The sequence below is a fragment of the Alosa alosa genome, chromosome 11, assembly GCF_017589495.1.
Source record: "Alosa alosa isolate M-15738 ecotype Scorff River chromosome 11, AALO_Geno_1.1, whole genome shotgun sequence".
NCBI classification, from domain to species: Eukaryota; Metazoa; Chordata; class Actinopteri; order Clupeiformes; family Clupeidae; genus Alosa; species Alosa alosa.
The window spans coordinates 11,667,933-11,693,936 of NC_063199.1; the positions used below are offsets into that span (position 1 = coordinate 11,667,933).

The 26,004-nt window shown below is 42.1% G+C and overlaps 2 protein-coding genes across 5 annotated transcripts; one reads left to right on the forward strand and one right to left on the reverse strand.

Annotated features, from left to right (window-relative positions):
• Positions 1–1,166: 1,166 nt before the first annotated feature.
• Positions 1,167–7,411, forward strand: lrrc29 (leucine rich repeat containing 29). Of its 2 annotated transcripts, none has more exons than XM_048258076.1 (8): positions 1,167–1,607; positions 2,478–2,579; positions 3,760–4,074; positions 5,290–5,961; positions 6,097–6,315; positions 6,447–6,659; positions 6,781–6,998; positions 7,180–7,411. In XM_048258076.1, exons 1-8 carry the CDS (start codon positions 1,566–1,568, stop codon positions 7,346–7,348), a joined length of 1,950 nt encoding a protein of 649 aa, XP_048114033.1. In that variant the 5' UTR covers positions 1,167–1,565; the 3' UTR covers positions 7,349–7,411. The 2 variants fall into 2 exon arrangements, with proteins under 2 accessions (XP_048114033.1, XP_048114034.1); XM_048258077.1 differs by having other exon boundaries at positions 6,501–6,659.
• Positions 7,412–10,308: 2,897 nt separating this feature from the next.
• On the reverse strand, positions 10,309–24,720 carry elmo3 (engulfment and cell motility 3). 3 transcript variants are annotated; one of them, XM_048257740.1, is made up of 21 exons: positions 24,451–24,720; positions 22,374–22,483; positions 21,485–21,525; positions 20,749–20,821; positions 20,286–20,336; positions 19,615–19,784; positions 19,324–19,423; positions 19,048–19,199; positions 18,842–18,920; positions 18,706–18,756; positions 18,277–18,399; positions 17,506–17,628; positions 17,211–17,315; positions 16,892–17,000; positions 16,641–16,777; positions 12,763–12,926; positions 12,206–12,318; positions 11,810–11,914; positions 11,624–11,703; positions 11,330–11,410; positions 10,309–11,244 (listed from the first exon to the last, which is right to left on the reverse strand). In XM_048257740.1, the coding sequence occupies exons 1-21, from the start codon at positions 24,605–24,607 to the stop codon at positions 11,032–11,034; spliced, it is 2,337 nt and encodes a 778-aa protein (XP_048113697.1). In that variant the 5' UTR covers positions 24,608–24,720; the 3' UTR covers positions 10,309–11,031. The 3 variants fall into 3 exon arrangements, with proteins under 3 accessions (XP_048113697.1, XP_048113698.1, XP_048113699.1); XM_048257741.1 differs by having other exon boundaries at positions 24,364–24,720; XM_048257742.1 differs by lacking the exons at positions 16,641–16,777; positions 16,892–17,000; positions 17,211–17,315; ... (10 more) ...; positions 22,374–22,483; positions 24,451–24,720 and adding an exon at positions 14,052–14,335.
• Positions 24,721–26,004: the final 1,284 nt, after the last annotated feature.

The following is a 26,004-nucleotide window of genomic DNA, read 5'->3' on the forward strand; positions in this document are numbered from 1 at the left end:
GACTATGTGTAGGCGAATAACTAAGCGATATCTCTAGTCATGGACTATGTGTAGGCTAATAACTAAGCAATATCTCTAGTCATGGACTATGTAGGCTATAACTAAGCAATATCTCTAGTCATGGACTATGTGTAGGCTAATAACTAAGCAATATCTCTAGTCATGGACTATGTGTAGGCGAATAACTAAGCGATATCTCTCTGATTAAACGAGCACTACAAACCATCCTCAGGAAGAAAGATGCAGAATAGGAAACTGTTGGTTTTGCTGCACCAACTATCCTACTCTATGCTGGTAAAAATGGAAAGACAGTGGCACGTGATAAATCTTAGCTTGCTCATAAGTGAGTGTAGTAAAAGAGTAGCCTAGATAATCAAACAACAATCTGACACCCATGCAGAAAAATTATACTGCCCATAAGAATGATTATGTCAGGTTCATTTCAATCAAGGTTATAGTTAAATAAAACTAAAATGAAATTAAATGAAAATGAAAACGATAGTTTTCCAAAATATGAGAACTAAATAAAAACTACAGTGAACAATGCAAAACTAAATAAAACTACAAAATATGACCGCCACTCAGTTCTGTACATCCTAAATAAAGCTAACGCATAGCGTTACAAAATATGACCGCCATTCAGTCTTGTACATCCTCTCAGCAAAAAAATAAATCACGCTTGTTGTTTAATTTGTCTCCGTCTCCTACTCTTGCAACTTGTAGGCTATATTCGCGTGCCTGTGTGTGCTATGACCGCAGCTCAGTCCCTCATTCTCGATAGATCAAAATGAAAAGCAATGGTTTCGTGTCATCCCTGCCCACCAAGTTTCATACATCCCGGTCTTTCAGTGTCCCGGCCGGGATAGTAAAAATCCGGAAGAAAAAAAAACTCTGTAGTCATAACTAGGCATAAACTAAAACTAGAACATTCTGGAGAACTAAAACTAGCCTACCAAAACTACGATTTCACTTATAAAACCAACTAAAACTAAACTAAAATCAGAAACCAAACTGAAAGACTAATTAAACGAATCAAAATAGAAACTAACGAAAATGTCAAAACTAATAACTCTGAATCCGGAGACACTCCCCTTTCCGATCTAAAGTTGACGCAGGTGTCTGTTGAAATATCACGCCCTAACTACGTTTCCCTTGTATCACTGCGAAGCTGCTCATGTGACAGTCAAATGACCCGTAGGCTACAGCTGAAATCCGTAAACATTAACGCTATGGATCCTTCTGCTGCTGTGTTGACTCTTGCTAGCGAGCCTCAATGTTATTATCTCAGGGCTTAAAATACATTGTGGGCCTAACAAATGTCGATGATGTGCTGCGATGGCTATGTTGTTATTGTAATAGACGAAATGTCGGAGACGGGTGTAAAATGAGGACGAGGTTTCTAAGATCAAACTACACTGTGTGGTTGTATGTATGTGGCTAGGTGACGTTAAAGTGGAGAGAAACCGAGCGATTACGTCAACTGGCAAACGCTGTCTTGTGCTGTGTGTGGTATCTCGTTATACAGCACAACCACTTCACCCTATCAGCACAGTAGGCTAACGTTAATGTTCCAAAGGAGCATGGAGGCACCAGAGTTACCTGTGGAGGTGAGTCCCCTGTAGCTAAGCTACTACAGCCACTAACGTTAGTCTTTTAGCTAACGTTAAATATTTAGCATCAGCCAGTAGTCTCAAGCATATCCTTGTAAATTTAAATCGCAGTTGGAGATACCGCTCTTGTGTGCAGTGTTGTTTTAGCCATGAGTGTTGGCGAAGATGTGTCAATGATGCAGACATAATGACAGCTAGCCTTACTGCCAAGCTTGTTGTACTCAACTGTCTCATACTATTGGCTGCTAGGCTACTACTATTTTGACAATTTGGATGTCTTCCGGTTAAACGAACAGAAGTCTGTGCTAAGTGAATGATGCTTTGTCCAAATAAGTCTGGGTTTAATATTTAAGAATAGGAGTACCAATTGCACACTGCCCTCTCCCCACATACACAGCACACTATCCCATCTCCTTTGTAATCCCCCCGCAACACACACACCAAGACCCCTGGCAGCTGGGTTAGCCCCTTGAGCCGTGGATCTGCCCAAGGTTTCTTCCTTGGTAAGGGAGTTTTTCCTTGCCCCTGTTGCTCTTGGGTGCTCCTTGTCGGTGCCCCCCACCCCACAATCCCAATATCCCAATATCCCAATCCTCCCCACCTTTCTTATGCAGCTGCCACTTAATCAAAAAGCCTTGCCTAGTTAATTGATGGGCAGGTCAGATGATGTTCTAACCTCTGTACCACATCCATCACTTTTGGAGAGCAGGTTTGGATTGTGCTTTCAGATTAACCACCCTGAGCTACTGTCCAGCAAGTTTGCATTAGTTCATGTGCATGTATGTTTGTGATTTTAAGGAAATCTGTTAAATACTGATGTCACCTTAAACATTATCCAGCTGAATAAGCCATGTTCTGTTTCTCCAGATAATTACCTACATCTTCAGTTTCCTTCATGTGTCGGACAGAAAAGAGGCTTCATTGGTTTGCAGAAGCTGGTATGAAGCAAGCCAAGACTATCAGTTTCAGGTACATGTATAGGATGTCTCATAAGCCTAGTAATATTTGGGGAAGATCACGTGGTAACGGAGTTACACTCCCACTAGATGTTTTGGTGCCACTCAGCAATTAATGAACCAATATTTAAGACCGATATGTCAGTTTGTATGTGCCTACATGTACTTAAATAGTAGCACAAAATGGTCTGGTGAAATTAAATCTTCATATGATTTTAAAGCCAGAAAGTGCTCGGTAACAGAGTTACAGAAAATTAACATTCATTTCTTAGCATAAAAGTCAACATCATCAAACATGCGGTTCTCAAAATATAACATTAAAAAAAAAAACTCCTACAGAAGTGTTTCTACACTAATTGTTTCCTATAATATGACCAAAAATGTTGTAGTTTTGACGTGCTTCTAAGACATGTATGTTTCATAAGTCATGGTAACAGAGTTACATGGTAACGGAGTTACAAATGTTCCTATTGTTAAAACAAGATCTAATAGTGTAAATTGTTCCCAAAATTATCATGTATTCATTAGTTATAGTATGTTCCATCATAATGAAAGAAGCGGTTGCATGTGTATGTAATGGTATGTGTTAGTGGTTGTATGTGTATGTAATGGTATGTGTGAGTGGGGGGACTTATGTGTAGGGGGGTATGGTGTAATGGGTGTGTGTGTGTGCAGGGCTGAATCGCGCAGGTTCAACACAACGCAGGTTACATTGGGTAATTTGAACGCAGGTTCAATTTGGGGCAATTGAGCTAAAAGCCCAGCCGAAGATATAGAAAGAATTCTGTGATTTTGCTGTAACTCCGTTACCATATTGATCTTTTCAAGAGCACAAATCTATACTGCCTGACACTCCACTTGTCATTATCTTCAGAATGCTGTAACCTTTGATCTAGGGCACATAAAAACAAACTTGAACAACTGATTGGTAATCATACCAGATGTGTTTGTAGAGATGTATCTAGATGTTAACATGTACGTGATCTTCCCCATTTCTATAAAAAAGAACTGATTAGATGATGCTGCTCTTTGAGAGTCATATTGTTCCAGTTAGTGCAGTGGTGTACCCTCAACTCAGTAAGAATGCATGTTGCAACTGTGATGTTTTGAATAGCTTGTAGAATAGCTACAGCCACTAGCTTGCTTTGTCTACACATAACATCACTCTTACGTTTCCATGTGCTCCCTTACAGAAGAATGTAACCTTTAAGTTGCCCGCCTGCTCTTCCTCCTTGGAGGTAATTCGGGGACTCGGTAAGCGGTCCCGCTGTGGCCTCGTCATTAGTCACCTGGATGGGTCCAGTTTGTCCAGAGCTCTTCTGATGGAGGTGGCCATGCACTTAGGGCCCAGTCTGGAGACGCTGTCGTTGCCAGGTAGCAGCATCACTGAGTCCTCCCTTCTTGACCTCCTGCCACACCTCACTGGCCTGCGCAAGCTGGACCTCCGAGGCCTGGACAGCCTCTTCATGTCAGGAGCTTTCCTGTCTCGAGAGGAACATCGTCACCAGGTAGCTTCACATTCCTAAATGGTTAACTTAACACTGGCATTGAACATTATGCTCATTTACACAGCTTTTAGGTCATTCTGCCATGGAATACAACATGCATGCAACCATGAAAACTGGGTTTTTATTTGCCACAGCTGTGGCCGTTGTCAAGGTCTGTACTATCACATCAGTGGAAAAAGTAGGAATGCATGGCTCTTATGGAGGAAGTTACTCTGAGTTAACTTACCCTTGGTTTGTCACTAATACACCCCTGTCAACCAGGACTTGTGTATTATAGTAAGAGAAGGAGAGGGTACTGTCATAAATGCCATACTGCTGTACTACTTACTGCATCTGACTTTTCTGTTAAGATCAGTTTACAGTACAGTATCCCATTTCAGAAACAGACGGTGGTTCAGGGACAGAAGATTGCACATGCAAATGCACATGCAAAGTCTGTCATAGCCAGTAGATGTTAGAATCGTTTGTTATGGCTTTATTTGGGCTTGCCTTCACATTCTCTCAAGTTCCTACACCCAAGTAGGTGTCTACCTCTGTTGACAGTGTTTGTTGTCTCTCTCACAGTATGGCGCATGGATAACTATAACTAAAGTTAAGTTTGAAAATCACATAAATATCACTTTAGCTCTAGCAGAATCTTCAGAGGTTTCTTAGTTAGATTGCTTTCATTTCACAATACCTTCAGGGTTGGCTGTCTAAAGCCCTTTTCTATTTTCAAGAGCCTTTGTACTGTCAAAGATCCATTTGCACCATGAAAGCTTTCATTGTGTTGAAAATATTGATTTTGAGTCATTTTGTGATCATGCCTACCCTGCCAGTGGCACTTCTGGAACAATGTTACTGCAGGGCCAGTGTTTTGAGGGGCACGTTCAACCCAGGATGAAAAAGGCAAAGACAATCTTTAAGCGATCAAAACTTTTAGTTCTGTTCCTTTGAGCATAAAAAAAACTACATAAATTGTTTTTGTACAATGAGACTTTTGTTTTCTGTACAAAGAACTGTTGGGACCTTGAAAAAGAAAATAGCCTTCAGTGGTGTCAGAACTGTTTAACTATAGAGTTACCCTAACAGTATTTGGAAGAGTACTATTGGGTGAAGCTGCTTATTTAGCTCTGTACTGTCATAATATAAATGTAGGACTCTCAAGTTTCATGAACGTTTCATGAAGGTAACCTTGCATCACTACTTTCTAATGAGTATTTTACTATCCCTAAGGTACGAAAGGCCTTGGAGGGTCTTGAGGAGTTGAACCTGTCAGACCTGAGGTACCTCTCAGACCTTTCCTTCAATCGGCTCACAGGCTGCACCCCGAGACTGAGGAGGCTGGCTCTCTCTGGCTGCCACATTGCCTTTGAGTTCGACCCGTACCGGGGGTGTCCTGTTGGGCCCGACTCCTCCGCCCTGCTCTCGCTGAGAAACCTCCGCCGGCTCCTTCAGCAGCAGGCCAGTACGGTGCGAGCTCTGGACCTGAGCCGGACCAGCATCACCCCGGAGTCGCTGCGCACGGTGGCCCAGGTGCCGGGCCTGGCTCTGGAGGAGCTGTGTCTGCGCGGCTGTAAGGAGCTGTCTGACCACGCTGTGGAGGTGCTGTGCCGCCACCAGCCCGCCATCCGGAGTCTGGACCTCAGCTCCTGCACCGAGCTCACCAGCCGCGCTGTGCAGGCCGTCACCTCGGGCCTGAAGGGGCTGCAGGTCCTCTCGCTGTCGCGGGATTGGCGAGTGACCGATAAGGGTCTAGCAGAGCTCATGAAACTGCCAAGCCTGCAGAGGCTGGACCTCTCGGAGTGCTTGCATGTCAGTGGTGCTGAGATGATCAAGGGACTCTCATCTCCACCGCCCAGGGCCCAACTGGAGAGCCTCAGCCTCAGGAGCTGCACCTATATCAGGGTCAGTCCCCACAGCCCCCCTTTGGGCATGAAGATTGTATACTCTCTCTCTCTCTCGCTGAGCTGTTGTTAAACTAACATTCTGCCTTCCTTCCTCTGGTAAAACTCAGACTCCTGCCCTCTTGTGTCTTTACAGGACATTGCAATTTTCTCACTCAGTCAGCTGCTAGGCCTGAGCTTGAGAGTGCTCGACCTCACTTCCTGTGTCTACCTCACTGATCTAAGTGTGCGGTCCATTGCCACGTATATGCCGGGGCTGCTGGTGCTGCGCCTGGGCTGGTGTAAGGAGATCACGGACTGGGGGCTGCTGGGAATGGTGGAGCCCACTAAGGAGTGTGAACCCAGCACTGAGAAGGTGAGAGAGGAGACTCAACTGTCACTGACACTGTCCATCTGAAAAGGAAAACAAGCATATTTTTGTGTGTATTAAAGTGTACAATAAAGTGATGAACTGAAAAGAACCTAAACAATTCCCCACCCCAACAGGAAGACAAAGGGCCAAGCTTTACACGCACATTTGGTAACATGGGCTTCTTTCAGCCTCCCAGCCTGCCCTTTCAGGAGAAACCGCGGCTGGTGACTGATGAGGACCTGGGGGCTTTCCGAGAACAGATGGGGGCCTCTCTGCTTGCCATCAGGGGGATCCAGGAGCTCGACCTGTCGGCCTGCTCCAAGATCACAGACAGCAGCATCACGCAGGTAGGTGTTTGGGTGGGACAGGTAGAATCACGCAGGTAGGTGTTTTGGTGGCACAAGCAGTAGTGAAGAGCAGAGTCTCTCCATCAGGACATTCCCTCATGGCGTTCCCTCTCCTGTGCAGGTGGTGCGCTTCCCAGACCTGCAGCGCCTGTCTCTCTCCATGCTGCCCGAGATAAGTGATGAGAGTTTGGCGTCGGTGGCCTTCTACTGCCGGAGCCTCACCAGCCTGGCACTCAACCACTGTCCTCAGATCAGCGACCAGGGAATCGCCAGAGCGGCGCCGCTGCTCCCCAGGCTGCAGCACCTGCAACTGGCCTGCTGCGATGCCGTCACTGACCGGTGAGACCTTAGAGCCGTCGTCACAAAATAGCTTCAGCTCAGCACCTACGAACTGAATCCAGTGATTGATTGATCTTCTCTCCTACATGCTGTCTATGGCTTTTTTACTTACATGAACTGAAGGATACAAACTTTATTTTGAGGTTATTGATATTCAGTACTGTGTGTTTGTATGTTGCAGGTCTCTGTCTGTCTTGGCAAAGCACTGCAAAAGGCTCCAGACATTGGACATTTCCATGTGTAAAGACATTACCATAACAAAAGTGGACTTCCTGCAATCCCAACTGCCCTACCTGGAGAATGTCCAGTGTCGCTTTGTGGGTGGAGCAGACTTGACCATAACTCTTTAATGGAAATAGAGAAACAAATGAATAAATACTTCCTTTAGTATGTTGAGGAGAGGATGTTAAGAAGAGATGGTATTTTTACATTCCAGAAGAGCATATCCTAAAGAGCATACATTGGCTCATTTTTTGCACTAGGCTTCAGTGAAACACACTGAAAAGAATGCCACATTTTCCTTTTTTCCTCTTAGCCATGAGGTTGTAATCTGTTCTATTTTGTCATAGTCTATTTTGGGTTCAGTTTGACTATTATAATTTATCCATGTGCAAGTCTGTGCAAGAGGAATATTTTAGGAATATGTTATGATTTCTAAATTATTTAATTTATTATTATGTGATTGATTATATAGAAACTGTACAGCAACAGTTATTGCTGCATATAGATGGCAATTTAATTTTGAGTTTAATCAATTGCAAACCTCAATTTCCTTTAAGACTGTAATATCTTTATTAGTAGAGTTACGGTTGGTATGTTGAGTATGTTGTATATCATTCCTGAAGATTTTTGACTGTGGTTAAGCACTGTAGATAGAGGGCCTCTATCTTGGCAATCTAAAACGCATGGTCATTGGCAAATAGGGTTTGTCCAGTCCACATTGGGGGTGGTTTTGTTATCAAACGTCGGACGCCTTACGCAACAAGGCGGTTTTTTATATTTTTTAATCAGTCATGGGTGTGTTTTGGGCGTAACATCCTTTAAACCAATGAAAATGACATCTCTCATTCCCTTTGACAGCAAGCAGTACAACGTCAAACAGCGCATCAGTATTTTGATAGTCAGCAGCGCAGTTGAAAGAATTTGCTTGACCGTATGAAACAGTTATTCCACTAAACCATGCTTTACTATAGCAGGAGTATAGCCTACATGCATCTGCACTCGTCTTATTTGAACTCATTGGCAAAGTGAAACTAACTTCACTATTGACTGACAATGGGTTACCATTGAAAACATAGCCTGAAAAAAGCAACAGATACCCTAATAATACTCAAATGACTGAATAAAAACATTTATCCTGCAGAGGAGTTGCTGCTTACATCTTGTGACATCTCTTCAGCTGTGCTTCACATGCGTCTTTCGCTATAAACCAGTTTTTTCTTGGTCAGTGGTGTAATGATTTTGAGGAATAGGCTTTTTTTTAGATAATGCGCCAAGACCAGACCTTAGGCCATCAATTGCCATAACCCTGAATATGTTTTTAAAAGAGACTTGAGTTTTAGAATAGGCTTTATCACAATAACAAGATAGAGCCCATAAACTTTTAGAAGAAAAATGGCTCATATGAAAAGGTCTAACCCAGTCCAGCAGCAAACATTTTCAAACATTCAAATGGCACAATATCTTATTTTTTGGAAATACCAGTGTTCTCAAATAATCTAATCTAATTTTCCCTTTAATGTGATATTAAATTGTTTTTTTTCTTCATTCAAGAATTGCTTGTAGTAAGTCAAAATAAATAAGAATGACAAGAATACTCAAATCAGCTGTGCATGTTACCTCCATCTCATGCCTTTAGTACCGAATCATACCATGACCTAACTGAACTAATTCTTGAACTGATTTCACCAAAGTGGAAGCCATTCCACTCCTAATCTGCATACTGAGCATATTCACACACAAGGCAAAACCAAGGCCTGGATATTCTGCAAACCAAAAGTGAAGTAGATGATTAGATTTATTATGAGTTTTTTTGTATCCTAGTTTCATAGGATTTGGAGTTCAAATGGTTTCTTGATCATTAAAGCAAATAGTCAGTGAACTGAATTCAAAAATCTGAATTACAAAAAGAGCTAAATAAATACAAAATCAGACAGTGCAGGTGTATGGAGTCTGGACATTCCCAATAACATCTGACAACATTTACATTCAACAATCCTTCTTGGGGAAATGATGATAAAAAGAAAAGAACATCAATGTATAAAGAAAGAATGTATGAAGAAAAAACATACATGTCACTGTAGACTTAAAGATGCAGTGTAGCATTAGATGTTATAGCAATTAGCACCACAACACAAGGGGACATATTCATTTCTACATTAAACAATGTAGAAATTAGGTTAGTGGTAGAAACATAGGTTAGTGTCACATCATAAAGTGAAAGATGCTTCGATTGTTTTCCATAATCTATTTAGGATTAAGTCATTGTGTTTTTGAAATGCGACAAAAAGGCATTTTAATGTAGGTAGAAATGGTTAAGTGATTAAATGACAAAGTGAGGTTGAAACTATTTTCCCATAAGTTATACTGATACAAATCACCAATGTTTGGGACCAATATTAATTAGCTGTAAAAATGAACATTTCAGTGTAAGAATATACAATGATTTACAAAGTCAAATAAAACAATTTGTAAATGAATATGTTAAAAATATTCCAGGTTTAACAACTGTGGTACAAATTGAACGCCACTGATGTCACATTTCAAGTGTGACATGATTGAAAAGATATTCAACTTAAGAATGACAGTCGTGGTGAATGGCATCACAGGGCTGTTTGTGCTCATGAGTTGCTCCCAGACATAATTTACTCATCACAAGTATTATCTGGCCAAGACTCTGGGTTCTGAAATGTAAGGACTGGAATAGGTCTTTGTCATACAGTATATAATACAATATCTTGTAAGTTCTCCACAGTTACATAAAAGTAAAATACATTCTCTACCTATTTTTACATATTGACAATCTCTGATATCCTAAGAGAGGATGGCAATTTAAAATGCGCAATATCTACAATATTCCCCAACTTTACTTTATAGGACCTTTTTGGAAAGAGAAATAGAATATTTCTAGAAGTGAAAAATACATTTTCTGAAGTATAAGAAGAGGGTCTTTTTTGGCCACCTAGCAGTTCCTGGAACCTATCCAGTTAAGCAACATGCATCATATGTGTAGCATTACCCTAATATCTGTATCTACTTGGAATAAAAAACAACAGCCAACCATTAGACACTGTAGAGGAATTCATTGAAATCCTGTCCTCAATCATCATGCTTGTAGACCAAAGCTCAGTTGTCATGGCATAGAAAGGCAAACTATCTATAAAATTAGGGGGCAACCTACAAGCAGCAGCTTAGGCTACACCCCAGAATATTTAGTACCTAAGATCACCATATCAGTTCAGCAGCTAGTGACCATACAGTATTTAGTGCTCCAGTTCAGCACTGTTTCAGGTCTCACAATGACTTGCTATTGCTACTCAAGTACCGGTGACATTAACTCAATTAAATTAGGCTGAAAAAAACAAAGGCAAGTACCAAGAGTTCTCCCATCCACACCTGTGAAAAGTGCTCTGCCTACAGCTGCCTATCTACGAATCACTTGAAATACAGAAACATAAGAGTGCTACAGAAAGCGGAACGATGGCAATTAATCAAGTCAATACTACGTGAATGTAAAAAAAATAACAATAAAGAATTTGGACAGATGAGGGAAAGCAGAAAATAAAAATAATTATTACAAGACCTCAAGCTTTCAAAATGAATGCCTCTTTTCCAGGTACCATGGCTATACAAAGTGTCATCCAGTCTAGCATGTTAATGTCAACATGTGGGTCCACTCATCTTAAAGAGCAACACAGACTCCAAAGCAGTATCTTCACTCTCTATATCTCTGCTCACTCATACTAAGCCAGGCGGTCTATAAGGACAGGCAGCTCCTTCCCCTTACACCCACTGACCAGTACACTGCGTGAGGCTACTGCTCAGCCTGGCTGAAGTCGTAGCAGAAGTTGAAGTTGCTCGGGGGGTTGGGGACGGCCGGGGCGCGTTCGGGGATGGGCACATTCTCCAGGTCCAGGAGGCGCAGCTTGATCTCCATGGACAGGAGGATCTCCAGTTCACTGCGCATGCACTCGCTGCTCATGTCGCGGCCCAGGAGCACATTCAAGCCGTCTGTCCACAGGCAGAACTGAGGGACACCCAGAACATGGTCAAACACAGGCTTACGCAAGGAAGTGAAATATCTACCAACAAAGAAATGAAAGCTATCTTACATCTGTCCTGGATGAGGCGATGAAATTCAGGCTATACTCCTCTACGTCGTATGTTATGCTGAATGCAAGATCCAGCACTTCCTACGAAGAGATGTAACACCCTGATTAGATGTTATTGTAAGATGTTAAGACAAAACACCACAGACACAGTTGACAAGCCAGTGTCCTGGGATTACTGATGAACTACCTATAATCAGAAATATGGGTGAGGTTTGAGTGTTTGAAAGCAACTGCATCTAGCATACTGTATTGACAATAGATATGGACTACGTTCGTTATTGCAGCGATTGAGACCTTTGTCTGTTTGCCTTTGTTCTCCTTCATGTGAGGACAGTCCTTCCCGGTCAGCAAACCTTTGATGTCAGCCACAGGAACTAAGAGAAGAATTGGTAACCATATTCAGTACTGTTGATGCATTTACACAAGAACAGAGTATCAGAAGACATGGACAGCTACAGATACAGGCCCCATCACACTCACTCTTCTCCTGAAGTGCCTCAATAGAAGGCATCTCTGCTTCTTCCTCCACATCACCATAGTGAAGCATTTTGTGATTGGGTGAGAGGCGGCAGTACCACAATTTGTCTAAAAATAAAAAACACAACAAAGGTATAGCTCCAAGTAGAACTAAGGACATAGGTTTTTTTCTGTGTTGAACTAAGGAAAGGTTTTTCTGTGCTTCCTTGATTTCCTTCACTGCACTACCCTCCACAGACATAAGCTTTTGGGGATCAGTAAAATCCATAAAAACCTTGACAAAATAAGTCATGTTTTGGAGAGTCGTGCCAAAACTCGTTTGTGTTAAAGTTAAAAATTGACTAAAAGTTGACCACAGCCTGAAGCTGCAGTGTGTCTGGCCCATGGCATGGGACTCACCCTGTCTCCGGCGGCTGCTGATCTTGCGGAACAGTGTGCCGTGGCAAAGGCGGTGGAGTCTCTGCTGGCGGATCAGCTCCAAGAGTTCAGGTTTCAGACGCTCCTTCAGCTCACTGATACACAGCACAGCACAGCACACAAGGTGACACACGATCACTCGTCAAGGATACACGTGTGTAAACATGCCTTCATCCAAGTGAAAGATGCACTTTGCTATGTATCAATAAAGCAGACAGGGCCCCAAGACATTTATTTTTGTTTAGTGACAAATACTGACTAAGCAGGGCAGCATAGCATACAGGGGTGGAAGAAAGGATCTACACACAGACGGGCCTCAACCGCATAAGGACACATAAACATGAGGTACACTCCTGACATCTAACAATAACAATGATAAACATGAGGTACACTCCTGACATCTAACAATAATAATGATAAACATGAGGTACACTCCTGACATCTAACAATAATAATGATAAACATGAGGTGTGCTCCTGACATCACACTTCTGCCTACGAACAATAATAATTAAAAAACAGCAGATGCAGTGGACTCACAGGACAGGGGGAGCAAGAGTCTCCTCCTGGTGCAGTCGCTCGGTCTGACGCAGCTTAAGGATCTCACTGTAGTTGAGCGCATTCACTTTATTCTTAAACAGCTCCAGAGAGGTAGGCTTACTGGACAGAGTCCTTGTAATTTGCTCTCGTACAACTTGCATAACCTGGACAGAAAGCAGGTGTGGATGTTATGGAAACTAAAATGATCAGTTGTGAAGAAGGCTTTGTTCTTAGCACAGGGCTTCTCAAACGTTTTGGTTCCAAGGAACCCTTGTGGGGGAAAACATTTCTGAGGACCCCCATCCTGATCGGAACAATTAGGCATGATGCCATTTGTATTCTCTGAAGTTATGGCCAGGTTCACTATCCCATGTTTTCTGCAACCTCTTCCACGTCATCAAGTGATGCAAAATCCACATTTCTCCATATTCATCAGCGAGCTAGCGACTTGAGTGAAGTGATTCAAGTTCAATGTTAATGTGGGTGGGAGCGAATACACACAACTTAACTTATTGGTGAAAAGGGTTGTCATCTGTAGCTACAGTATCAATTTTAAAATGATAAACCACAACTTTAAAGCAAATTATTTTGCAGACCCCTTTTGTTTAGACAAATGCAATACTATGTTCTCGGAGTGTTAAATGCAAAATATCAAGGCAACCTCACAGCCAAAAGGTCTTGCACCTGTTGGTGTTTTTGTGTGACCAAGATCCAACCACATCATAGGGTTGTCAACTTCTGAATGAAACATGTCTAGACTGAAGCGGTTCATCTCAGAGGTCCAACTGACCAGCCATCTGACACTGATGTAGTCTGACTCAGGGTGACCATGCCCCCACTCCCCTGCCCTTGAGGCAAGGACACTGAACATGTGTCCCCTCCCCTGTTATGAGCAAAGCGGTTTTAAAACAATAAGCCCTCCCAGATAGAAAAAGACACAATGACTCATTTTCATATTGTCACTATAAATTCTATATAAAATGCATAGTCTTCAGTAATGCAATAAAAGCCCCCCTCTCTGATGGCAACTCTCACATCTGCTCTCAGACACACACTATAACTGTTCTGGTATGGAAGTCAGTCCTAGAATAAAACAACAGAACTAGAACCTATGCTGTACAAATACAACTGGCATTTTAGAATATCCATGCATTATTCCCATACAACTTTCAAATGTACACTATTGTAAATAATCATATCAAATCAAATTATGAACGACAGTCCTATTTACAAAATATTTTTACATAGCAATACAGGCAAAACAATGTATCTGAAAAAATAGAACTGACCTCCATGTGTTAGTCTTTCATAAAATCCCTGTATGCAGAAGATGAACCAGAAACTGGAGAACATTCAGAACAGACTGACGAGCTCACGGTCATGACACAAGTCGTCCCCAGCTGAGAGTATTTTGTAAATAGACACTTGGGTAGCCACTCCACCTTCTTCTTCTAGTTCTGTTTTCTTTTGCTTTACCTCTCTATCCCTTTCTTCCTTTCAGTACATCAACCCTCCACAGCAGACAGACGCATAGGAGAGTATCCGCTGTTCTACCTCAGCCATGAACAACTGCAGCAGACCCAATTCCATCATGACAGTATGTGTGGCTGTGACTGCCCACTGACACACACACACACACACACACACACACACACACACACACACACACACACACACACACACACACACACACACACACACGCACACACACACACACACTGACCTCAGGCAACTAGCTTCCAGAAGCACATTGCCAGGGTCGATTAACAGTAGGTCTTGTGACTTGTCAGAAATCCAGAATGCTGGAAATCGGTAGGGCAGCAGCAAACAGATGTCAGTGGAACTGAAGGACATGCAGTACAGTACAATACTAGAAATAACATTCCAATTAGGCCAACATCTCAATCGGTTTTTCACACAGCCCCTATTCAGTCCTCTACTCAGCCTTTGTGCAGATCCATGACAACTCTTCTTCCTGACTTCATTTACACAATTCATTTTCTTTCAAATCAACCAAATAAAAATTAAAAAAATATCCACAAAAAAAACTTGATAAACAAAGCATTGTTGCATTATAGTATGCACTGGTTGCATTATAGTATGCACTGGTTGTACAATATGTGCTTTTGATCATGACAAAACAAGGCTGTGTTCAGTGCACTCTCCTGAGCTCTGTTGTGTTGGTGTTGTCTGTGTGCAGGTCTATGTGGGGGTAAATGCTGATGGAACTAACTGATTGTTTGGAGTGCTTGTGTTCCTCCCGCTGCATTTCTGCCTCGGCCTGGCTTTCTTTTTGTGTCTCTAATACCCTCGTAAAAAGATGTGACCTGATTATACTGCCCAGGAGGATTGTGGGAGAGCATGTGTGAGTGTGAACAATAAAGGTCTGCTGGCCAGACACTTGTCACTGCCAAAAGGTCAAAAGGTCAGGATTTATGACTAAACACACTTTTAAAATGCAACCTTATTCGTGACAACATTCCTGTATTGTGCCATCTAGATGTGCCAGTATTTTTAACCATTAGGGGCTCTCCATCATCATAACTAGTACAGTATAGCCTATTGTCTCCATCATAACTAGTACAGTACAGCCTATTGTCTCTCCTAATGCTTTAATAATCATAACTAGTACAGTATAGCATATTGTCTCCATCATAACTAGTACAGTACAGCCTATTGTCTCTCCTAATGCTTTAATAATCATAACTAGTACAGTATAGCCTATTGTCTCTCCTAAGGCTTTAGTATAGTATAAGTATAAGTATATATACTCTTTTGATCCCGTGAGGGAAATTTGGTCTCTATTTATCCCAATCTGTGAATTAGTGAAACACCCTCAGCACACAGTGAACACACAGTGAGGTGAAGCACACACTAATCCCGGCCCAGTGAGCTGCCTGCAACAACAGCGGCGCTCGGGGAGCAGTGAGGGGTTAGGTGCCTTGCTCAAGGGCTAACCAGTAGGCCACGGCTGCCGCTTTAATAATCATAACTAGTACACTACAGCCTATTGTTACTCCTAATGCTTTGTTCCCACAACAGGCTCCAGCAGCCTCTACCTGGATGTCCAACTCAAGTGGTGACGTAGCATGTGGAGGCGGGCGGGGATCAGAGGGATGCTGTGCGTCACAGTCTGTGTTTGCATTACAGTCTGCCTTTGGAATGACCACTGACAAACGCTCTCCTTATTTAACAAAGCAAAGGTAGAAATAGTGTTCCATTCTAGATCATCTTCAAATAGAGACATGGCATAGTCCTTAGATTCTAATTGCTCATTATGGTCGTCTAGTAGTCTGTTCTGGCTTTGCCTAAATGCAAAACTCTGCACAGTCCTGGGTATGAGAATAAGGGCCACGGACAGAGCCATACACAATTCTAACCAATCAACTACAATCAACATGTTTCTTCAAAAGTACAGAATGGAGGGCCATCATTTAATTGTTGAGCTGAAATATCAGCAGCCTTTCAACAGACTAGTGGACTCTAGCTTTCAAATGCATGTGCAGGGAAATTCAGTCTAGCATGGATCAACAATGACACAAAAGACCAATTCTGCCCAGTTCTAGTCAGAATAAAATCGATTTAAACACTGAAGAACAAGATGATTCAGTTCTATGATTTAAACACTGAAGAACAAGATGATTCAGTTCTATGATTTAAACACTGAAGAACAACATGATTCAGTTCTATGATTTAAACACTGAAGAACAACATGATTCAGTTATATGATTTTGATACAACCCATGTGTATGCTTACTAACCCAAATAATAAAATATTAACAAACTCTTTGGGTATACATGTGTGGCACTGACGTGCTAACATAATGTAATGCCTCTGACACTAGTGCAAGGAGTCAGATTTAAGGAAGACAAAGCACCTTATCAAAGTCCTCCTGGGTGGCCCGCATCTCCTTCCAGGTTTTGTTGAGCAGCTGGATGCAGATGCAGAAGAGTTCATCCAGCAGCCGGTCCTGGGAGAAGAAGACCGGGTGGTAGTGCGAGCCCGTCTCAGACGCTAGCAGATGGGCAGAGAGGAGGATGAAGGTCACGCTTCACAAGGGTCACAAAAATCACACACCCCCCCCCCCACACACACACACACACACACACACACACACAATGTACTCACGTGGTTCTCCAATGCGTAAGATTTCGCAGAGGATAAGTGTGAGCTGGATACTGCTGCGGGCAAATGGACACTCGTGCTTGTCCTCCCGACTGCTGTTCTCCAGAACAAACTGATGGAGGGAACAAGAGGCCGAGAAAAAGAAGAAAACAAAGTTACGCAACATTGATGTAGTGCTTTTGGCACAGTGATACACCACCTCATGGTCTTAATATTGCAACTGTAAATTCTTTCCTGACATAGCACCTCTAAAATAAACTGATTTGTGGAAGTTTTGTGAAGCTCTCAAACAACATTTGTCATAAACAAGTGGTGTGCTCACCCTGCTGAAAGCGTCAGGATTGCGGGAGGCAAAGTAGCCCATAGTGTCCAAAGCCAGGAGACCTGGAGGTGTGCGGTTCAGATCCTGCCCTGGGTTGCTATTGTTCTGTCAGAGAAATACAACAATTCCTCCTCAAGTCTATAAATAAAAATATGAATGCACCAAACATGTGGACATGGACATGAAACTTTGAGTTTGAAAAAGTTTGAAACTCACTGAATAAACGTCTTATGATTATGACCTTCTAGTGATTAAAAACAACAAGAATTGGTAATGAGGTGAGGTTTTTGCTCACAGAAAAGCCCAGCTTTTTAAACTCCTTTGCACAGAGGGAGCGCCGGCGCTCAGTACTCAAGCTGTTCTCGCTCTCCGTCTCGAATGCAGCCTGTCTCAGGGCATGCAGTATCTCCCTCTGATCCTGTAGGCGCACACACACACACACACACACACACACACACACACACACACACACACACACACACACACACACACACACACACACACACACACACACACACACACACACACACACACAAGCAGGGAGTGGGTACAGAGGCTAAACTGTGTGGACACTGCTGGAACATGAATGTAAATGTAAAATCAGGTTTCTAGGCCAAATATACTTGCATATACAAGGAATTTGGTCTCTGCATTCATCCCATCCGTGAATTAGTGACACACTCAGCACACAGTGAACACACAGTGAGGTGAAGCACACACTAACCCAGAGCAGTGAGCTGCCTTGCCATAGTGGCGCTCGGGGAGCAGTGAGGTGTTAGGTGCCTTGCTCAAGGGCACTTCAGCCGTTCCCACTGGTCAGGAATCGAACCGGCAACCCTTCGGTTCCAAACCCGAAGCCCTAACCAGTAAGCCACGACTGAGCTATGGGCCTATTGTGATTATGGACACAGTATTGAGATTACAGAAAAACAGTGACAGTTTGGTAAGGGAGTGACAATGGGAGAAGATCAGAGCTCATCTGATTTGGGTAAGAGTGACACGTAGGTGCTAGGTGGTCATCACAGTAGCTGATGATGTATTTCTGGACAGGGCAAGCAGGGCCCACCTGACTGTAGGAGTCGAGAGGCGTCCTCATGCGCGGCTCCAGCTGGTTAAGGGAGAGGGACTGCAGGACATACAGGTAGTGGGCCATTTCGTCCCCCACTGGACCCGAGCTGTGGATGATGTTCTGGACAGAGAAACAGAAGGCCAGCAAAGCTCAATAGATCACCATAAGAGCATTGGGACATTTCAGTGAAGAGTCTCCTTGGAAACGGAGGCCATCACATCTCTACAATCATGGTTTTGACGTGATTGAGGTTAGAGATAGTGTAAGCCTCACTTCCTAATGCCGTGAATGGAACAGCTGCGAAATGTTTAAATCCTGCTTGCCAGTCCCAGTGGTGATGCGAGTGGTAATGAGCTGAATTATAGGATTCAAATATTGCATCAATCTTTTTTACATGTGACACTCATGCTCAAATGAGGAGTTTACCTTGTAAATGTATTGGCGAAGGTTTTTCTTAGCAAGGAAATCAAACAGCTCCTGAAATCAGAGTAGAGGACACACACGGTCATACAGATGTACAATTCTACACTACAGGACTTTCAACATTGAGAAGACCACTGACCCGTCTTTTTTCTTCCCCAGCTGTTTGGAGCAATGCCATCAACAGGGCCATGGCTTTTGTCTGAATCTGCTGGTTTGTCCTGAGAGTAGGTCAAGAGAGACAGAGAGAGAGAGGGAGCAGGGAGCAAAGAGAGTATGTGTGTGTGTTTTGAGCGAGAGGTCAAAAGGCTAAGAAGCATCTAGAGTGCAGAGGCGCTTGCTGCTTACACCTGCAGGTGTAATATGAGCCTCTCCAGGGTGACCTCCTGCATGATGTGGTGGAAGAGGCTGCTGCTGCTCTGGACCATGCTCTCCAGGATGGCCAGTGAGACCTGTTGGATGGACGCGTCCAACGCCTTCGCATTCACAAAACTGGCGATCTGAACAGGGACACACAAGATGGAACAAAGGCATTCAACCAGGGTGCTGAAGGTACAACAGAGCAGCCCAAAACACAGAAGAGAAGAGACACTGAACACCTCAACATTTATAGCCACTTCCCACCTTCTTTATGAAGATTAAGGACAGGTTCTCCCATGATACAATCCCATGGTCCATCAGTTCCATGAAGCCCATCAGAGTATGAGTCATAATGACAGCAGACCTTCAAAAGACACAGTTGACCGTCTGGTGTTAGAGAGTCAGGCAAGTCTACTGTGCCATCTTGTGGCAACAACATGTATTGATATGCCACATCTGATCTTTTCATAGAGTGCTCTGTCATAAAATGAACACAACTGAACTGAACAGAGTTAACACACTTCCAAGTACATTAAAAGATTTGACTAAACTCACTCATTATGGTCTTCCACAATCTTCACCAACAGGGAGTGTCCATCACGATTGATAAATTCCTGGGCAAACGTGACGTCCGTTGACAAGGAGGCCAGCTGCTTCAGCGAATCACAGCGCACTCCTGAGTCTGAGCTCTGTATGCCCTTAAACAAGTCTTCAGCACAGCGGCTCTAACACACACACACACACACACACACACACACACACACACACACACACACACACAAGAATCAGGAGTTTATCCTCAATGAAAGGGGTAAACTACAAAACATGGTTAGTGCCCCAGAGCCTGAAAGTGCTCAAATTTGGCAAACATTTTTGTTGAATGTGCTTTCTTTTAACTTTTTTTGGTAAACATTTCATATTATTTGCTTGAAACTGTAAATAAAACAGATGAGACAACTGCCACAAACATCCTCTGTTCACCAAATCTGAATGCACCTCTTGCTCAATATACTTTAAACCAAGCTTCCATGACATTTCAAGCTATTCTATTCCCCATTTGCTTAATTTAGCTCATCCTGAAAATGTGCAGGCCATGAAAACATGCATACATGCAGCATGTTTGTACCCATGACAACATAAAACAACCGGCATACAGTTATACAGTTGTATGATAAATACTGTATTGATGGGACTTCAGTGTTATGTTCCTGTATTAGAAGACTTACAGGGGCCTTGGTCAAGCGTAGAATGCTGCCATTCTTAATGTCCAGACGATTCTAGAAGAAACACACGGTTGCAACATGGTTGAGCAAAAAACAAACAAAATGTCAAGAGCACCCAAATGGACACAACAGCATCTATGGTCAAGATATCCGGAGGAGGACAGCAAATACAACAAAGTGAAAATGAGAACAAAAGGGAGAAATAGGACAGAGGTAACACCCATACCCAAGTTCCTGTGACTTTGGAATGCCTCCAACGTTGCTTAAAGAACCAACACTATTTTCCTCTGATTTCTTTAACTACACCTTAGTTCTACACCTTGCCACCAACTTACATAACAATTGGGTTGACATTTGTTGTGTAATTCCTGCTTACAGATAGACAAACAAAGACAAACAACCCAACAAAGTGCACTGAAAACAGCAGCTCCTTGGTGGAGGGGGCAGGGAAAGAGCCATGACTTACAGACTCAGTGATGTAGGTCTGGACACCGTCTGCATACTGAAGGGCATAGTTGTCTGGGCCCTGCAGATTCCACCTACAGGAGTGCATATTGACAGGCATTTCTATTACATATACTGAACAAAAAAACAATAGTTTTTCATGAGTAGAGGTAAAAGATAGAAGACTACTTCCATGTACACAAGGTTTAGTTCTCTCAATTTTTGTTCAGAAAGTTTACTTTACTTTACACTTTAGCCCAGAGGCAACTGTTGGACCTTCCTGCAGTGTGCATGCCACCTGTACACTCCTCCCAATCTTTGGGTGACACTGTGATGTGTGATAAAACAGCACATTGTGGAGTGGACTTTTATTATGACTAGTCCAAGGCACATCTGTGGAAAGCTCTGCAATGATTCTTAATCAGACTCTTGATATGCCACACCTGTCAGGTGCTGTATTATCTTAGCAAAGGTGAAGTGCCCACAAACACAGAGTTCAACAAATTTGTGTACAACATTTGAGAGAAATAAACCTTTTGTGTGCCAAAACAAATCATACCTTTTACTACAATTTGTGAAAAATAAGTGCAAAAACAGTGAAAAAAAGTGCTGCGTTTATATTTTTGTTCAGTCTAAAATTAACCAGTGTCCATTACATAACTCACTACATTAGGCTAAAGAATAAGACATGAATATTAACGCTCAAAGTGCTGTATAAATGGCGCATATCACAGCAATCACACACGCCATGCACTCACCGATCACAGACTTCTTTAATGACAGCACTAAGGGGCTTTTTCTGGTGGGAGAGAAACAGTACAACACTGATTTGGACCATATAAAGCACCCGCTCATATAGACAACAAGCCTTTAAATAGATCCTGGCTGAATCATGACTTCAACTGGGAATGTACACAGTCGCGGAAGGAAACAGCATAAAGGACAAGCTACTCCCATGTCTGCAACTGAGCTACCCTTTCATTTGTGGTCAAACCTCTGGTCAACCAATCTTAGATTTTTAGTGTACTGTGGTACACCAATCAATGCTCTATAATTTGTGGTCTGACGAGCGGTCATCAAATTATAAGGTTTATGGTAAAGTTAGTGTGTGGACTGGGGATGTTGAATAAAATATGTGAGATAATTATTGTTTACCCAACAGTAATAACACCCACATCATAATAAATAAATTGCATTATCTCCTTTGTGGAAACAGCAAGAGGAAAAGGTGATGACAGGGATCAATTACCAAGGTAAACTGCAAAAAGTAGTTCATCATAAAACATTGTTCATTAGCTTCATTTCATCTGAATGGGATTTTTCAGAGATATACACAACCCAAGACTCTTTCAAAAAACCCTGCTATTACAAGTTTACAGCATTAACTTGTGTGGAGGTATGGCAACAATAGTGCTCTTAGGCGACATAAAACAAACACATAATATGCACTATCCATATAATTAATACCAATGGAATACGCATCATAATCAACTAAACATGGTTATGCGTTTGCTCAAAAACTATCTACAACTGCTTACCAAAGGTCTTCCTACAAAGGGGATAATTAACACATGAAGCTTAGCTTTGTGTTCTACATCATTTTGGCCCTTTGAAGGGCCAACTAGATCACAATAATCAAAAGCTCACCTGGTCCAACTGAATAAGTTGAGGGTAGGCCCCTGGCATTTGAATCGCGATCTTCACTATGTCTTTCTGCTGAGGCATCCTGATGGCAATGGTCTTATTATGTTTGAGCCCTGGGTAATAACACATTCACAAACAGATTCTCAACAGATTTCAGTTGTAATTGAATAATTGAATATATATATATGTGTGTGTGTGTGTGTAATATATAATACACAACACAAATGGATGAAGTACATGAAATCTAAATTCATCAATTTCAATTTACAATTACTCTGAGATAACATGACTTGAGTAAATGATGTGCTAAGCAATAAGACAACTAAACTAATCAGAACAGATGAACACTGGGCATGAGCCCCTATTACAGAAAAAACTAAATATGGACCTTTGAATTTGAACGGAGCTTGACTTGGTAAATCTACCAGAGGGGTGTATAATCCTTCACCTAATATGGTAGAGGGACCAGCATATCAGCTCTGTCAGATGCAACTTCATGTTAATCTTCTGTGCTTTTTACTTTTACAAATTTAAAATAGGGGAAATATTTTCATTAGCATTAAGTCCTTAATATTATATTTGTCAATGCACTAGGCTAAATATTAACCTTTCCTGGCAGTATAGCACCTTAGGCAAGGTTATTTATTGGTTTAGATGTTATTATGCAAAGATATTTATGAAATAGAATATAACCAGGGGTGTCACAAATATTTTAAACAATCTGGGTGATTTCTCCATGTGATAATCCGAGAGATTGTTTGTCACTGATTACATTTTAAGTAATCTACTGATTAATCCAATTTTTCAGGCTGTGCTGCAGTAGGCCAACTACCTAAAGTAATCCTTTCAACACTGACAACCCTCACACTCCAGCATCTACACCAAAACCTACACACTCTTTCACTTTCCAAAATGAACTGCAATTTGTCTCTGTTAAACAATCTCAACACCTAATTTTAAGAATGACTGGACCTGAGTGTGTACTTCCTCATCATGGAGGAAGTAACAGTGTAGCCTAATGATTGCCAAACAAACCTCCAGGGTTGCATGTCTCAAGTCTCAACTCAAGTCTTTCCATATGTTTGGATATAGTGCAGTGAGAATGATCGTCATGTCTCAGCAAGCTATAAAGAGGAAACTTAAGGGTGTAAACTACATGTGAGAGAGAGAGAGAAAAGAGTAGGCTACTGACCACAACCAGCTAGAACTTCCAGTTTCTGAAATACTTGCATGCATGCATTTAACACTCACCACTGCTCAAGAGTTACCCAATAAGGGTGTTTGTTTACGGTGGAGACAACAGAGAAAAGCCTAGTTACTAGTAGTAACCCATAAAGTATAACTTTGTGCAGACTCCCATTCCTGGCATGTTCCAACAAGTAGCACTAGCACAATGACGCCAAGATCGAAGATCAAGTCCTACATAATGTGCGTTTCTGTCTTTGAGTCACTGTATTTCTCCACCTAAGACACACATGCAGGCCAATGGTGGATATCATATTTTTTATGCTGACGAACAGAATTTTTTTGACGCAGGGATATCCAAAAACTGCTGGAGGAATCCCAGCTCTGGCCTGGCCTAACTTATTAAAGCGTACAGGTCAGGCAACGGACTAATTAACTTCCCCCCGTGCCCTTATAGAAGCCAACAGTTATGTCCCGAGACTTTTACAGTCTACGGTTTAAAATGTATTAATACGAATTAATATAAATCTGGGGAACTAAAATATGCGTCACCCTGAATAACGTTAACGCATGGAAAGCCGCTGTGCTGCTGAGTTTCACTGCAAGTTCTCGTAGGTCACCGACAAAAACAGAAAACTTAAAACAATACGTTTTAACTGTAGGCTACTAAGGGGTGGTATTATGCTCAAATTCATGCCATTTTTTGCGGCAAAAAGCCGATGACGCGAAATTATGGGGATAGCATACAACGAATTTCACAGTGGTATTTAGGCTAACGTTGGCTACTCCGCGTTTCTTTGAAACCTACCTGTTCAAACTTTTCCCGAAGAAGTGCGCGTTGTAAAGTCAAGCCGCATTCGTATCCTTCAATGTAAGTAATGAACGACGATCTTACCGTTAACGTACCGTATCCAAATATTGTTGTGATGTACAGTATATTTACAATTTAGAAGAGTAATTGATTGTTTTCGCAGTTCCGGGTTGAGTGGGAGTTTTACCCGCCCCCAATAAGTGCAGCAGGGAGGGACCGAAGAAAATGCTCGGCTTGCCATTCTTGGAAATAGTTCTCTGGACTGAAAGGAGCAGGCCTTTCATTCTTTAACAGAATATTAGGCCCTACATGAGTTTATAGGATGAAAGTGATAGCCAAGGCCACAATATGTCAATAGCAACCCCGTCCGTCCAGATTCTGTGATTGTCAATTTCTGAGAAGTACGTGTTTGATTCTCAGAATATCTGAAGTAAAACCAGCATGCAACTGGCATAGGGACACAGATCCAAAGAGATCATAACTTTCAATAAAATAAAAAAAACTTGCTAAGCCAGGCTTCATTGTCTGTAATACATCTGATTAGCCTTCACTGCCCATCCTACAGAGAAATTGTCTATGGTAGCCTACTGTGAAAACATAGCCAGTCAGTTGTCAGTGGTTCTTAACCTTTTTCCAGTGATGTACCCCCTGTGAAATATTTTTTTCCGCCAAGTACCCCCTAACCAGAGCAAAGCATTTTAAGTTGAGAAAAAAAGACTTAAAACCGAGTACTATACGGAGCCCCTAAGGGGACATGAGCAAAAAAAAAAATCTAAAGTTTAGTTTCATGTGCTCACGTGAAACTTTCATGTGCGCACCTTAGGGGCTCCGTAGCACTGTGCCACCAGTGTCTAATTTATTAAACGTTGGAACTGATAAACACCAAAAAAATCAAACATTTGGGAAAAAACTATTTTCAACATTTTAAATTTTAATAGTCCATGACTACATTTATTGCAAATGATTCAAACTAATGTAGTGAAAACAGTGACCATATAACCATTTAAAACTCCAACATGAACCATTTAAAACTTCATAAATATGCAAAACATATGCAACATTCTCTTGAACTATAAATATGATTTAATATTTATTAATTGTTTTTAGTATTTCTGCATGGATTCTACTTTTTAAATATGTATATTTTAAAATGTCATGTACCCCCAGGGGTACGCGTCCCCCATTTGAGAACCACCAAGTTAAATTACAGTAATATTCTAACCTTACCATTGCCATTGTGGCCCTTGAAGAGAGTTGCTTCATGGTGCACAAGGAATAGGCAGGATTCCCCATAGTTTTCAGTTTGGTTGTCAGGTAAGTTTCATTCTCATTGCTTGTTAAATCTTTCATTAGAACCCAAGAGATGCTCAGCACACCACTGCGATTCATCCAAGCAATAACAGTGGGCCAAGGGGCACGATCTTGCACCATACATTACGTAGTACTGAGCGTAGACTGTAGTGCTGTGGGGTCTAACATGCAGTCCTGAGATCTGAAGCAGTCATGGCAGGTGTGACCCAACCGTGAGGCCAGCACACAAACACACTTAATCAACATAAACATAAGTGTTATGTCCCCAAGATGCAGGTGGAAATCATTAAGGGGGAAATTTGGAACCCACCAGCAAGTCTGGCATTT